General features: G+C 43.0%; 1 protein-coding gene across 1 annotated transcript; it reads right to left on the reverse strand.

Moving 5' to 3' along the window:
• Positions 1-1,666: 1,666 nt before the first annotated feature.
• On the reverse strand, positions 1,667-10,406 carry LOC143431447 (ejaculatory bulb-specific protein 3-like). The gene is made up of 4 exons (XM_076908201.1): positions 10,248-10,406; positions 5,353-5,527; positions 2,292-2,386; positions 1,667-1,947 (listed from the first exon to the last, which is right to left on the reverse strand). The coding sequence occupies exons 1-4, from the start codon at positions 10,251-10,253 to the stop codon at positions 1,846-1,848; spliced, it is 378 nt and encodes a 125-aa protein (XP_076764316.1). The 5' UTR covers positions 10,254-10,406; the 3' UTR covers positions 1,667-1,845.
• Positions 10,407-14,909: the final 4,503 nt, after the last annotated feature.

Raw genomic sequence — 14,909 nt, forward strand, 5'->3', positions numbered from 1 at the left:
GTCGGTCCTCGGTACCTTCTGTACCGAGAACACACGGATGCAATGGAGGGTGGATGGGATTAGGGAAATAGGGATGGGTCCCTGCGTAGTCACCTCCACGGGGTGGACCTGGGCCCTTGGTAACGTTTTCGAGAGACCGGTCTCTCGAAAACGGTATCAAGCTAAGGACTACGTGCGTAGATTTAAGTCGAAATTTTCCAAGTCTTTTTCAGGACTTTGAAACTTTCAATCGGATTGGAAATTGAGAAAACCACTTCTATGAACTTTTAGCGCACGTTTATCAAGAAAAAATGATGACGTGCATAGGACAATGCACATATTTCGCTGACCGGAAACCATCAGGAAATTAAGCGGAAGGTCTCAAGGGCGACGTTCAGACTCGCAACTTGGCCCAGCTCTTCCCCTGAACTTTACCCAGCTTTATGCCTGGATTTATCACTTCCGAAGTGTCGAACCGTACGGTTCGTGGCTACAAATAAATTACCGACGACCGTGACTACTGTACAAACGTGGCGGATCGTGATTCCCTTGGTTTCCTTGAAATATTCACGGGCCACTGCCGCCGCTCGACTCGATTCGACTCGATCCTCGACCTTCGTATAATTTTCGGTATCCTAGTTCGCCGACTAACGAGCTCAAACTACTCCGGTAAGTAGTCGTTTCAGCTAGCTCTGGGAAAAATTAAGCCAGATAAGAGGAAAGCCTGCAGGCGGGGTAATTCAATTACCGCGACAAAAAGACCAGGAGGAATTTTATGAGTGTCAAGCCAAGTCAGCCGTGCAGTCTTCGAGTTAAACACTGGAGGATGAAATATTCGATTGGATCGAAAGTCTTCCCGGACTTTCAATTGAAAAAAAGAAATAATTCGATTCAAGGGTGTATACGTATGTTTCACTCGATTTACCTCGATCCAAGAACGCGAGTAAGCTTCTTCCTAAATAAAACTGGAATACCAAGGCGCGCATAGCTCAGAAAGGAGATTCAGTCTCCCTGTTTCACCCAACATCCTCCAACGAAATCCCTTTCATGTCTCACGCACAATCGACGACGACGACGTCACAGCAATTTTGAATGGAATCAAAATGGTGAACATACTCGAAATGAAATCGCGCCGGAATTACGGTGAGACGAGCCACTCGCCCTATGCATACGGAACCCGGAATTCCGTATTCCGTAGGTAGAACATTTCACTTTTCGTTCTATATCGCCATTTACGGAAGGAAAAAGAACAGTGAAACAAGTTTAATGGACGATCGTAAACATTTTCGCGCGTTTACAACTCGCTGTAAAGTTCGTTTCATTGTCGACTAATTGACGAATCGTAATTCGGCGTTGCTCTTGGAAGGAGAGTAGCAGAATCGACGGTAACAAGAGGGTGCATCGCACCTTCCCCAGTTCAGCGTTGAAGCATCGAGAGAGCGGCTGCGTAGAGCGCATACAAATGCTTCGATTGACCCGTAGGATTTTTCGAATTTCATGTTAAATCCAATGGTTTACGTAAAAGCTGCTCGATTGTTTCGAACGCGAAGCAATCAGTCGTGATAGAACTTTGGGATGAATAGAAGAAAGGAGTGAGAAGAAAGGGGGATTGTTCCTTGTCAACGAACAAATTACATTCGCCGGATCTTCCACGCGAAAAGAAATTATTCTCCGTCTACGCTCCCTGTCTAGATCTAAACGTATTCAACGTTTATTTCGTGAACCTTCGATTAAATACAAATTAAAACAAACGACGTGACGTCGATGAACGAGTAAATCAACGAGAATCAATTATTATTTTAAAGGGTTGCTTAAAAGGGGAACTTTTTCATCGTAAACTCTCTCTCTCTCTCTCTCTCTCTGTCTTTAAAGTTGGATTCCACGCTTGCTCGCCTCGTCCTCGAATTTTACTTTGTACACATTGTCCGGGTCATACTTCTTCGACAATTTCTCCCATATTTGTGGCCGCTGAAACGTAAAATGAACTTTGTCAAGTAATTGGCGCCACATGAATCCTTTTACCCTTTCCTTGCGTTAGTCAAGCCGAAGAAAAGAATCGTGCGTTGTATAGCAAAGTTTACACGATGGTATGGATTAGTTAGTTGTCCTAGGGCATAGGTTAATGATGATTAAACGAAACGGAATCGGAAACGACTGGAAGAAAGGAAAAGTTCGGGGTTGGATATTTCGCGTGGTCCAGAGATCAAACCCACGAGGTGCGAAAGTTGAATTCAGAAATGAAGACACAAGTCGAGCAGTGCGACACACCTCTCGCTGCTTAATTAGCCGCGAAAAAGTGACGGCGAACGTACCTTGTTAATCAGAAACCGGATAACCTTCTCGCTGCCCTCCTTTTGTTTCTCGCTGCACTTACTGCAATCGCTTTCCAGGGCGTCTGGCAGAGATTCTAGAATCACACGTACAGTTCGAATAAGTACACGTACGCTTTACTCATTTTTCGAGTTTACTTCCCTAACCACCCTTCTATATGTCTAAAGTTCGGATGAATACCTTATCCGAGCGAATGGTTGCAATTGCTAACGATAAGGATTGATAAAATGCATCATTGCGGTTGAGGGAGAAAGGTAATTGGCCAACTCTCGTAGTTACGTCTTTTTCAACATTCGCTGTTCTGCTTTTCGAGATAGGACACGATTGCGAGAAGTTTCCGCGATAAGAAAACTTTCCGGGTGATCGTTGACTGGTGATAGGGTAATCAGGAAACGAAAATGTTGAACGCGCAGAGAAAACTGTGATGGGAGGAGGCTACGGGAAAATTTATTGTTCCCACGAAAGTAGGAAATATGATGGAATGCTTTTAAATAGGTTACACGAACGCTCTTTTCCTTTTATTTATACCGGCTGGAGTTACCCTCTCGAGCGAGTCCTCTTCTCCACCTAATCAACGGTACCTTAGAGAGCCGAGGGTGTCAGGGGGAAAGCGAAGGAAAGCCGCTTGAAAATGAGATCAAGAATTTTCCAAAGTGATCGTGGACGTAGCGAACTCTGGAGTGAATTACAGCAAAACTGTGCTAATTGCGATCAGCGCTTTAATCGCATCCGAACACTTCGCAAAGTGGGATCGAACGTAATATGATTCTCCTTGAAAGCCGTTTACCACGTAATTTCTCGGAATGTAAGGGGACAGCCCTTCGATATCGAAACTCTTTCGTAAACTTTTCCAATTATCTTCGCTGTCTACCCAAAGCAACCGAAGAATGTTCGGCTTAAATATCACTGCAATTTTACTCATATTGCCTTCGTGTCTCCAGCTATATCTAACAGAAGTTATCCACTATCGTAAGGATGTCAAACTATGTTCATACATCTTCTAATCATATAGAGATACTCGTACCGCTTTTTATGCGTTTATGGAAAATTTTCATGCGCAAAGAAATATGGAATGCACACGATATGAAAAAAAATATGTAAAGTAGGATGAACTAAAAACATGTTGACTCGAGCATGCATAAGAAATTGTTGTTGACTGGTTGCAATTTTCAAAGCATAGTACGTGGCCGTATTGAGCATCGATATACGGAGTTTTCTAATTTTATGACAAGTTTAACATTGTTTCATTTAGAAGATAGTTTGCAGCCTCGGTAACGATGTTAGTAGGCAAATGACCCATGAGGGTTATAGATCTTATTATTCCCTTTGGGGGAACATTTGCTCCAGGGCCGATAGGCAGCAAGATCAGCAGCAAACTCTTAATGAACCTGTTACATAAATGCAAACACTTAAGCCGTGACTCCAGGTGGCAACCGTTCGAGCTGTTATCGGCGCATCACAACCTGTTGGTCGCACTTTTTAATCCAAACATCTCTTGAAAACACGCCAACGCCCGACAGAGTGTCTGTCGTCCCTGTTTGCCCGTACGTCTCCACCATTTCTCGCGAAATTCTCGTCGGTTTAATTTATCAAAACCGGGAAAAAGTGATAATCCAGAAACGACAAAAGAGTTAAACGAGCGGGACGATGAAACGTGCCGACGAACTACAGGCCGTTCTTGTGTTTTTGCCCGTCAAGATACGCGCGTTTCCCTGACGGTTACGTGTCACCAATAAAAAGTACGCTTATCGTGCGTCATTGCGAGAGAAACGCGAGCCGCCATTAGCGGGAAAGGATGGCTGTTAAACTTTCGTTTTGTCCCTATCGCGGTACCTCGTTCACGCGAGATATCTTAATTGAATCGAAAATTATTTTAAAACAAAAAGAGCCGTGTCTGCGCTACGAAAGAAAAATGCTGACAATTCTATGCGAACATTCCGGCAGCACGGACAGCACGCGGGGGGTGCAGCAAGTTCTCCCGTATACCCCGCAAGGACGACTCCTGGACTACAACAACTGGTGTTCAACGTGGACGAAAGCTGCGGTCTTGCGATACGCCTCCTCCTTTTTTCGGCCCACTTCCACGACTTTGACCGCGACCCTCGTCCAACATTTGACAGCGTTACACCACGCGAAACCCGCAAACTTCCCATCGACGACGGCATTCGGTTACGGTGGAAGCCTACGAGGGAGCAGAAGGGTGGCTGCACCTGTATTTCGACTAGACACCGGTAGCAGGGGTTGGGAGGAAACGGGGGACGAAGACGACGAGAGGGAATAGGAAGTAAAGGGCATTGCTTATTGGATTTCAAGAGTAGAGGCCCCTCGAGACCAAGTAACGGAGAACGTTAGAGCCCACGCGACAAAACAAGCCGCGTCGAGGGAAAGGATAGCTAGATTAAAGCCGAGATCTGTGGAATCGAAAAATACATCGGGATATTTGCCTGCTGGTACCGACTGCGATTTATTTTACCACGATGTCGTTGCAAGGAGGATCTTCTCTTCTCTTATCCTATCTATGGAATAGTGGCTGTTCGATTTCCCTCATTCAATTTTGTCGACAAGTAACGTTATCGTAAAGGATGATATTGACATTGTTCTAGACTCGATTCGCTTCTGTTTCGCCGAAAAAGGGAATTTCAAAATCACTCCAGCTGAAGCGTAAATGTAGATCGTCGCGAACAGAGCGCTTCATCTCGAGCTCGCGTGGGCAACTGTTAGCCTGATTCTTCCGACACCCCTCTGGCGGGCTCTTGTCCTCATTATGAATTCCCTTTACTCGTTCGCCGAGTTACCTTCTCGGGAACAATTGACGCGACACAGGCCACCAGCGTGAACAATCCAGCGTGGAACGATTCGAAGAAGAGGAACCAAAATGGAACCAAAATGGAACCGCATCGCGTCGCTCAGAGAAAAAGTGGACCACTCCCGCGGATCGTAGTAAGGGAGCGTTTCTTGCGATCCGAGTGGTAATTGGTGACAAAAGAGGGATGGCTGCTGGTACGTGTTCGCGTTAAACTGCAGTTAAAGGAGTGGACTCACTTTTAAGCTCCTTGCCATCGGGGGTGCAACTTCCTTGGTCCAGCAGGCAGTTTACGTAGTTGTTCAGCAGACGTTCGCTCTTCAGGATCTGATCCAAATCGACGTTGTCGTACTTGGTGGTGTACTTCTCGTCTGCCAGCGCGCAGGCCAGCACAGCGAGGAAAACAACCGCAACCTAGATTCGTGTGCCGGGCAGAAAAGCGCAAGTCTTTTATAAAGTGGTTATCCACGAGATAAAGCGAAGCAACGCGACGATACCGAGGCAACCAGCGAACCCTTCACCGTTTCCCACCCCTTTCCCATCCCGTTTTCTCGCGGCTCAAACTAACAGGCTAACAACAAAAACTCGAGCACCTTTGGAAAACCTTTATCGTACCGTTGCGATGGATATCACGAGCACGAAGGATTACGTCGTTCTCGGGGCGGCTCTCAAAGTTATACCCGTGCGAAAGCTCGCGAGGACTAGTTGGCTACGATGTACTTTAACGATATTTAATTCGAGATCCGTGTTACGAAATTCCTAGACTTTCTCACGGTACGTTGCTAAAGAGATTAACGAAGGTTTATCGCGTGGCTATGTGCAAAGAAAGAAAAACACGAAACAAGCGTGATTTCAAGAAGGAACAAGGAATTTTTTTTAAACGTGTCGCAAAGTCCAATTCGAAGCTACTTTTACCGTGGAATTAAATGGTCTTGCAACGAATACTGACGGAACAAATTTAGTTTTATTTCTGATTAAAATCTTTGCCAACAGATTGAAATGCTTTTAATCACAGTTTCACGAAACACGAAATTCTCAAATTTCATATACTTTGAAAACGCAGCTTCTATTGCTTCCTGATTTACGGATACTTCTTCCATTAAAATGATAGCTAGGGGTTGGAAGATAATACTTTGTATTTTCCTCCGTGCATTTTTTCAATATCACTCGTGAAACAAATATTCACCGTACAGAAATAGTAGCGAAGGAAAATACTGGGAAAGTTTCAACGTCATTTCATGTACGAAAGACATAAAATACGATCAAATGAACTAATATCCAATTTCGCGTGAAATATTCTACAGATAAGCAATACGTTCTCAAATACAACATGAAAAACAGGATACGTACAGACGTTTCATATGTTACGACCTAATACAGCATTCATAAAGGAAACAAGCAATTTCTAAAAGCATTCGAAGCGATGGCAAAGCTGAACGAAACCGAATCAACGAGACTGTCGAAGTGGAAGTTGCGCACCAAGGAATACAAATACCGACGAGTCGTTGACACTGGTCTGGAGAAAATAATTTACCCCTGGCAAGGTTGTCGCTTGCAGCTGAAACGTCTTTTATTCGCAGGAAAAATTATATTCGAAGCAGGAAAACCGAGAAAAGAGAGGGCGAGAGAGAGAGAGAGAGAGAGAGAGAGAGAGAGAGACTCAGCCGATCGGTTCACGTGTGTCGAGAACCTGTTCAGCGTTTTTAAAAGCCTGCCGCGCGACAGAATGAAAGCGGTTTGAAAAAAAAAAACTGGTCCGGCCAGTGTGAAAAGCAAGTCTTGTCCAACGCGGGGATTTCTACATTTAGATCGACGATAAACAAGGCGGGCAAGATTCGTCGGGTAAGGCGAGCAGAGAGCGGAAGCTTGACTCGACCAACGCGTAACAGAATGGAACATCGTGAATCTGATTGTGGACAGTTAATAGGGCGCAATTAGTAACGCGATCCCAGTTAAGTGGCTTTCAGGATCGATAGAACCCCTTTACCCGCGCCTGTACGGATAATATCGAAATTTAATATTCCACTGATCTAACCGAGATCCGATCGAAATTCAACTGAGCTTTAATGCGAACTTGACAGGAATTCGGTACGCGCAGACGACACGTGTAACGAAGACGCGTTACACGCGTATATCTAAGGTAGATGGAACCAAACTCGAAATCTAGACTTAGGAGGCAACCGCTACTTAGCCCACCGATCCTGTTCGCTGCGCACTTAATCTATGCGAGGCCGGATTATGGGCCGACAATTCACAGTTAAATCGATTCCACGCAACGCGAACCTCGATCAGCCATCCTGTTTTCTACGCTCTAGATGCACGAATAATGTGCCTATCGAGTTAACCGAACTACTGCTACTAAATGTGGCTGGAACATGTCGTCCTTGCGCGTTCTCACCGAGAAATACCCGTAAATCTTGCGAATCACTCGTATGCCTACGCACATGCCTTTTTCGGAAAGTCATTCCGGATCGAGCGTGTCGTTCGAGATGTGAGAAAAGGATTACAGTTTCCGCTGGAATATTTCTGCCATAGCAATTTGCTTTGGCAACGATCGCGTTGCAAAACTACCTTGTAAAACCTAACTATGCATATATTTGCGATCGGACGATTCCAACGAAGATTTAAATACCGTGTAACGCGAGAAAAAATCCTACTTTCGTAACTTACGTGTTTACTGAGAATAAATAAAACATTCGTTCTACGTACTTTTGCCGATTCAACTACCTTATAACTGGTTTGAGAATTTTCTACCATTAACTGGTTCAGTCCAAGGCCAGAGAGATGAGAAAACGATAAACTTCCTCTGCTCTTTTATTATTTAAAATAGCCGATGAATCGATCGCAAATATTGATCGATCGAGCCTCTACCGTTTAAACAGCGTAACGTTGATAATTACAGAATTGGTGTCAACGTTGTCTTCATCGCACACGTAAGTCCATACATACGTAAATCCTATGACGCAATCGCGCCATCGAGGAATGCCTCCTAACGCCTTTCACTCTCGCAAATAAATTTCACCTCGGCTCTTTTCGCATTTTTCGCAACCGACTGGCCAACGTCCGCCTGTAAAAATAAATGTTTTCCCCGGCCGCGACAGAGACATGCTCCGTAATTACTCTACATAATTTAATGAACGCGAGTTTTCAAACATTACGCGAGGAGACACAAAGCTGCCCAAATGAATGGATATCGCACATTCGATATCTTTTATTTCTCTAACTAGGAAGTATCACGATATCCATTTGAAAGAGAAAATATAACCAAACGTGATATAGGATATCGATTCGGTCGGAGCTGAATGCAAATATCCCCTTTCAGATTCGCGCGATACGGTTGAATCAAGTCTCGACGCCGTTCAATAATCGGCCCTGAATTAATCGATCGATTTTTAAATCGTCACGCAATTAACCCTATCTTTGATTAAAATGCCAATGCGAGTGCCGGTGCTGTCCAACCGGTTAAATCGCGTATTCAGTGAAACGGTCCGCGTTAATTTCAGACGATTAACGAGCCCAATTGTGGAGACCTCCAATTAGACACGTATAGATTAAAAGCGTGATCGTCAACGATCGAGTAGACGGGAGACGGGGCTATTCGGTATCGAAACAGTGCCGTTGGTACGCCACAAATCCAGTTTCTTATCACGCGCCTTGGTCGTGCCATGGACCAACAAAACTTTCGTCTCTGAACGTTCCATGCTCTTGCATAGCGCGGGTATAACACGCCCGACTGGCGTCCACAATTTTCGTATTCCCATACCGCTCGGAAAACACTGCCGGACGCGTATAAAATTCATTTACGATTCTTCGTGGCTCGAATCTGACCCAATCAGATGCGCTATAAAGGGTCGTAAAGGCAGGATTTTAAAAATTAAAAGAAATCTAATGAAACGTCGGTGATTCCGTCCGAACGAATATGTCAGCGTGCATTTTTTCACTGCGTAAATCCGATCTACGGAAACGCAGATTAACGTGTAAATGTTTGAACAAACTCCGCGAAGAACAAAGTAAATAGAAGGGTGCAGCTGAAAGCGAAAGCTTGGCCGCGTTAATCAACGCGGAGCGGTCGACCGAGTAAAATCTTGCCAGGTTGAAAAAGGCTGCTCGTGTTCTTGGTTAATTTCATTTGAATATGGGGCACATACGCGGTGGAAATGTATACCGGGTGATAAAAGATACGCCTCTGCGTTGCGAGTTTAAATTTGGTTCCCCGAAACGTTGTTTAACTAACACTGTTTCGCTGTATCATCTCTCAAATTCGGACAACAATAAACTCGAACGTTACTCGAATAATACTCGAATGGAAGAAGAGAAAAAGGTTGCTGTTCGCGAATAAATTACGGACGCATTTAGCTTAATGTTCTCTACGTTAACGAACAAGTTTGTGAACACCAATTGAAAAGATTCCCCGGGACGTTGGCGATAATTTCAGCGGCTCTTAACGCGCAACGGGAATACCCAGGACGACTTATTCTACTTATGCGTCGCGGGACACGTCCAGCTGAATTTTGCGGGGAGCAAACGGAGGAACGGTTCACGATGGAACGTGTTTCGAATTCAACCGAACGTGTTTTCTCAAATTAGCTGTACCTGTAGCATATTTCAGGATAACTCGAGTAGGCGCACGCGTGGAAATTTAATGAGCGCCGAAAGACGTTCCACCTCCTTACAATCATCGCGTTAAATGATCTTGCGCGGCGTTAATCGCTTCCGACGATATTCCGGAAGATACTCGAATTATATATCCTCGCGTTCGCGTGTCTCCTCGGATGTTCCATTAGATTTTTCCGTTTTAACCAGAATATCATTCGCAGTGTTGAAGGGAAATTTCCAAACACTCTTATGCAGAAATTATACGGGGAAAATGTATGGTACACTTTGTAAAAAGGCCATTCGCCTTACGGGCAAGCAGAAAAAGAAAGCATTGAATTTACATTTGAATTAAAAACAAGGCGGCAAATGCTCTAGCAAAGCTTAATCAAGTCCCCGGGGGGATTAAAAAAAGCTATAGGACAGAGCGTAGGACGTAGCGACGACGGGAGAGAGGAGCGAAAAAGGAAGATAATGGAAAAGTAACGAAGAAAAAATGGCGACGGCGAGGAGAGGACCAAGGGAAAAAAGTGGCGCTTACCTTCATGTTGGCAGCTTGTGTCGAGCAGGAAAGAGAACTTAAGCGTGACTGATGCTGGTTTCGCTGCCGATCAACTGTTTTATACCCGGCCGTTTGCCCAGCCTCCGAATTCGTCGGATCGGTGTTACTCCTCTTTCTCGCACTTCTCTTCTCTTCACTCGTCGCTGTCTTTTTCTCGACCTTCTCCGGAGGGTCGCGCCAACCACGAGACGAAGAACTACGAAAACAGCCAAGGAAGAGAAGAGAAGGGAACGGAACGGAACGGAACGAAAGGTAAACGCAATCCATGCCTTCTAAGAATTACGATGACACGTGGGTATTGACGACCGAGTCGTTCCGCAGTAGCGCGGTTTTTTGTCGGAAAATTAATTCTCCTCCATTTAGAATGGATATACCAACGACAAGGTGAACACTTATAAGAACGAATAAAGCATCGGCTCGTTTCACGATGAATTTCGATTCATTTCCTGAACGTTCCGCGTTACGCAAGTGTTACATTTTCGTTAAGTGCAGTTTGTAGCTACGTTACTCACGATTGCACGATTCTCTACGACATCGACTCGCAGTGGAATTATTTTCAAGCAAAAACCTTACTCCTCAATGATTTCTTTTTTACGTAATCATGGAGGAAATATGCAAATAGAGCATTCGGTACGTGTATCAAGATCTTAATGTTATTACTTCGTATTCGTGACAGGAATAACGCGTGACGAGTAACGCGGTCCAAATTTATTACGAAACTTTCTTCGAATATTTGACAATGAGATTTAAATATTACTCAGCTGTTGCACGGACTATCAATCGAGGCTATAAATTTCCAGGATTAATGCCTGGTTATGTAAATTTATTACAGAGAGTAGCACTACGAGTGGAGGAAACCCGCGTGCGCGTTTAAAGTTTCGATAATAACATCACCACAGGAAACATAGTTTTACCGAAACTTGCTGCGCATGTTCGTATAATTACACGTAATAGTTTCTTATAGAAGCATTAACTTTCTATACAAAAGGGACTAGAACATCGAACATGCCAATTACATGCCAGTAAAACCAAGTAACTGTACGCCAGACTGTAAATTGATTTCAGCGGTGATTTAATCAATACTCCACACCTACGTCAAAGGCGGAAGATACATGCAGAGTGCATCATAATACGATTGCTTTATTTTTAGTATGCATACAAAACGTGTGAAGAATCTGTTATACGTTTCGAAGGAAAAATGGAGACGTAAAATCTAACTGATGATTATTATGTACGAGCAATCGATCGGTTAAAAAAAGCATAAGAGTTATTACGGAATCAATGTATTTTTCAACAGAGGAGGAAAATGTACGAAAACCAAAGTCATCGAATTTTTCACAGAATCGTGCGATGAACATGGCGCAAACAGAATTTGTATTTGTCTTCCGTCATAATATTCCTCGTATCAGCTGTTCGTGCATACATATTATACTCAGCCGTACTGCTCGTTCGACAACTTTATTTTTAATCATCAACGATATTTCATTAGTTGCCGCGAAAAAATCAAGGCCATTTAATGTTTTATATAGATTCCCTACAATAAATCGAATAACTAACGACTACTATATCGACCATTTCTTGGATCCTTAAGAACTCCCATCCTAGCAACATCCCACAGTAATTCATTATCTTCGAGCAAACACTTCTTGATCTCTTCACTCTTCCACCGAATTGTTTTGAAAATGATCTTAATTATTTCCGCGAGCTATTAATCACACATTCGTCTGCAGTCCATTCATTACGCTATGTAACTCTATAAATATTCATCGTCTCCTAAGGTCTATTCGAAAACGTTGCTCGCTTCTTTTCATGCCATCCATCAAATCAATGTCTGACGTGTAACCGGCTACGCTTTTTGCTCAAAGGTTAGAAAATTGTCAACGCTAAAAAGTTCATCGAATAAACAAGCCATACGGCTATAGTTCTCGGTTTATATACGCGTTTACAATATTAACGCTGATTGAATGCGCCCCTTTGAATTTGTACGTGGAATATGCCATGCAAAATGGCGACTCGCCGAGTCAGTTAGTCGGTGTCGTGTCCTCGTTCGCTTTGAATTTATTATAACTTCGCTTACAAGGATGTCCGAATGGCACCAGATTTACTGGGCTTACTCAAATAGAAACCCGACCCATCTGTAAACACAAAAATGTCTCGACCAGATTTTCACCGATCGATCCCGTCGCCCTTCTATTCTATCATTCGCGCCTACAATTCCGTGATTGCCCTTTAATTACGCGATCCGCGGACAAATAATTCACGGATAATGGATGTTATCAACGAACGCGGAATTAGGTAATTGACGCTGCCAATTGTCCTCGACTAATCTAAACTAATCACCATTAATCTCCGCTGTCGATATTTCTGCATGGGCACAGAATTCAAAGATTTCCTACCCTGAACGTTTTACTATTTAAAGATCGAGGATGCTTTCAACTTTAAATTGGAACATTAAAAAACTGCAATTTTCAGCTCAACGTTTCAAATTTAAATTCGAACGGTTGCTTTTCGAATGTACGTAAACGGAATGCGTAAAATGCATTTGCTGTCCGTTTAAAAATCACCCAGCACGATTTGTAGGATGTGCAACTACCTAAAATAACACAACTTTTGTAACGATCGGAAAAACACGTTAAATTTGAATAAGTATATTAAAGATGGGGTAGAGCTGGAAGCGAAGATTAGTTTTAGGTGAAATTTAAGTTTCACAAATTCGGAGCTTTCCCTGTCTCTCTCTCTCTCTCTTTCTCCCTCTCGTTCTTTGTACCCGAGAGCAATTGTATTAAATCACCAGCGAGCAGCTTATAGATAAGAGTTCTACTTAAAGTCCAGAATGGAAATCCCTAACTTGTAACGAGTAATATTCTTTATCCGACTGTGACGTTACATCTCGCACTGCATAAGAATTCCAGACCGAACGAGAATCCATGACAAATAATGCACAATTTACCCTTGAAATCCCAAAGCGACGTGAAATCCAGGAAGTTTGTTACTAAAAAAAAAAAAAAAAAAAAACGGACCAAGCTAATTACCATTAGCTAGGAATGAACGTATGCAAATATGCGAGATGGAGGATCGCGTCGATGCTCGTGGCACGAATCAGGACGAAACCGAACGACGTCGAACCGGCAACCTTATTCGAAACGATTAAACGGGCCGTAACAACCGGCAGTGGTACCGGAACCGTTTCATTGTCCACGAGCAGATCCGGTGGATACGGCATAAGGGAATTGCTCTCTAGTTACATATGCGCGGCGCATCCGAAGTTTGGCCGAGCGCTGTCATTATCGCCGCGATTATGCATATTCAGATAAGCAATCAACACCATTGAGGTACCTACCGGGCAAGGGTCATAGAATGGAACAGAGATTCAGTCAGTCGCATCGGTGTGTGTTCGTGCAGATAAATACACGGACGTGGCTGGTGTGTACGCCGCGTACGCGTAATCGTTTCGATGACTTACTTAAATAAATTGTATTAATTACATATAAGTAATTACACAGTTTGCGTACATATTTTCCTAGAAGACGACGATAGAAACTATTACGATGCGATCCTTCTAATGGAAAGTATACTTGAGAGGGCGACAACAGAATCTTTCTTCACCAACAATCATCCCATATTTCTATGAAATTTTTCTAAAATCTCTCGTCCCAAGCATAAAAATACAACATCTGATCACTCTGTTTCGACCCGAGTTATTAACAATCGCCGGAAATATACTTTTATTATATTTGAATAATACGTGAAACGAAATTCTAGTTTCGATCCGATATAATGCGCTCATAATCGTATCAGCAAGATTAAACAGATTAGTCAAATGCACCATTAATCATAAACAATCGATCACCATATAATCACCATATAAATGTTATATTTCCATGAAATTGTGAATAATAATTCTACTCGATTGGTTCAGCAATTTTCAGGCGTTTGTTTGTCCTAAACATTTGGAACCCCCCACCTACCTTTCCCAAAATATAACCGTAGATATGGTAATGAATGACGCCACCAAACACGTTTTATTTCATAATATTGAAACCACTCAGAAGTAGTTATATAAATTCTTTTTACATACATCGCAAAGGTATACATCGAGAATGTGCGTCATCGTTTATAGGTCCACAGACAAATAAGGTATGACGCATAATATTAATGATGTCTTCGAAAAACAATCAGTGGAGAATTTTTCATCTGACAGAATTACTAACAAAAGCGCTAATGCACAATTTCTTAATAATTTCATTAGAATATCAATCGATGCGCCAATTATCGTGCACACTTGAAGAGTTTTCGAATTGCTAAAAAAGAAGAATATGTACAGCTAAAACACGAATTGAGAGAATCTAAACTCGAAACGGAATCCTCTTGGTCAACTTGTTTAAAATCGTAACATTTTTTGCGCCCTTTCGAGAATACCCGGTATCGTGGCCAAAGTAGAACCGGAGTAACCGTAGATCGAGGTTCAAGAGCCAAAGTTGAGAAAGTTGTAGAGAGTTTAGCTCGAGAATTTTCAAGCCGCAAAAAAATTAGAGAAAAAATGTTAATATCCAAGCATGATAAGCAGTATCAGCCGCGTAGCGCGAAAAACTTTCTAATAGCCTAACGAAGACGCTTACTTCCATCTCCAGGCGTGAATCG

The sequence above is a fragment of the Xylocopa sonorina genome, chromosome 18 (genome assembly GCF_050948175.1).
Source record: "Xylocopa sonorina isolate GNS202 chromosome 18, iyXylSono1_principal, whole genome shotgun sequence".
Taxonomy (NCBI): domain Eukaryota; kingdom Metazoa; phylum Arthropoda; class Insecta; order Hymenoptera; family Apidae; genus Xylocopa; species Xylocopa sonorina.

What these genes read in the sequence shown, in the direction of transcription:
- LOC143431447 (XM_076908201.1), bottom strand. An exon ending in CGATGGCAAGGAGCTTAAAA is followed by an intron (nt 2,387 to 5,352) that starts GTGAGTCCACTC and finishes GTGTGATTCTAG; the next exon opens with AATCTCTGCCAGACGCCCTG. An exon ending in TCCGGTTTCTGATTAACAAG is followed by an intron (nt 1,948 to 2,291) that starts GTACGTTCGCCG and finishes TTTACGTTTCAG; the next exon opens with CGGCCACAAATATGGGAGAA.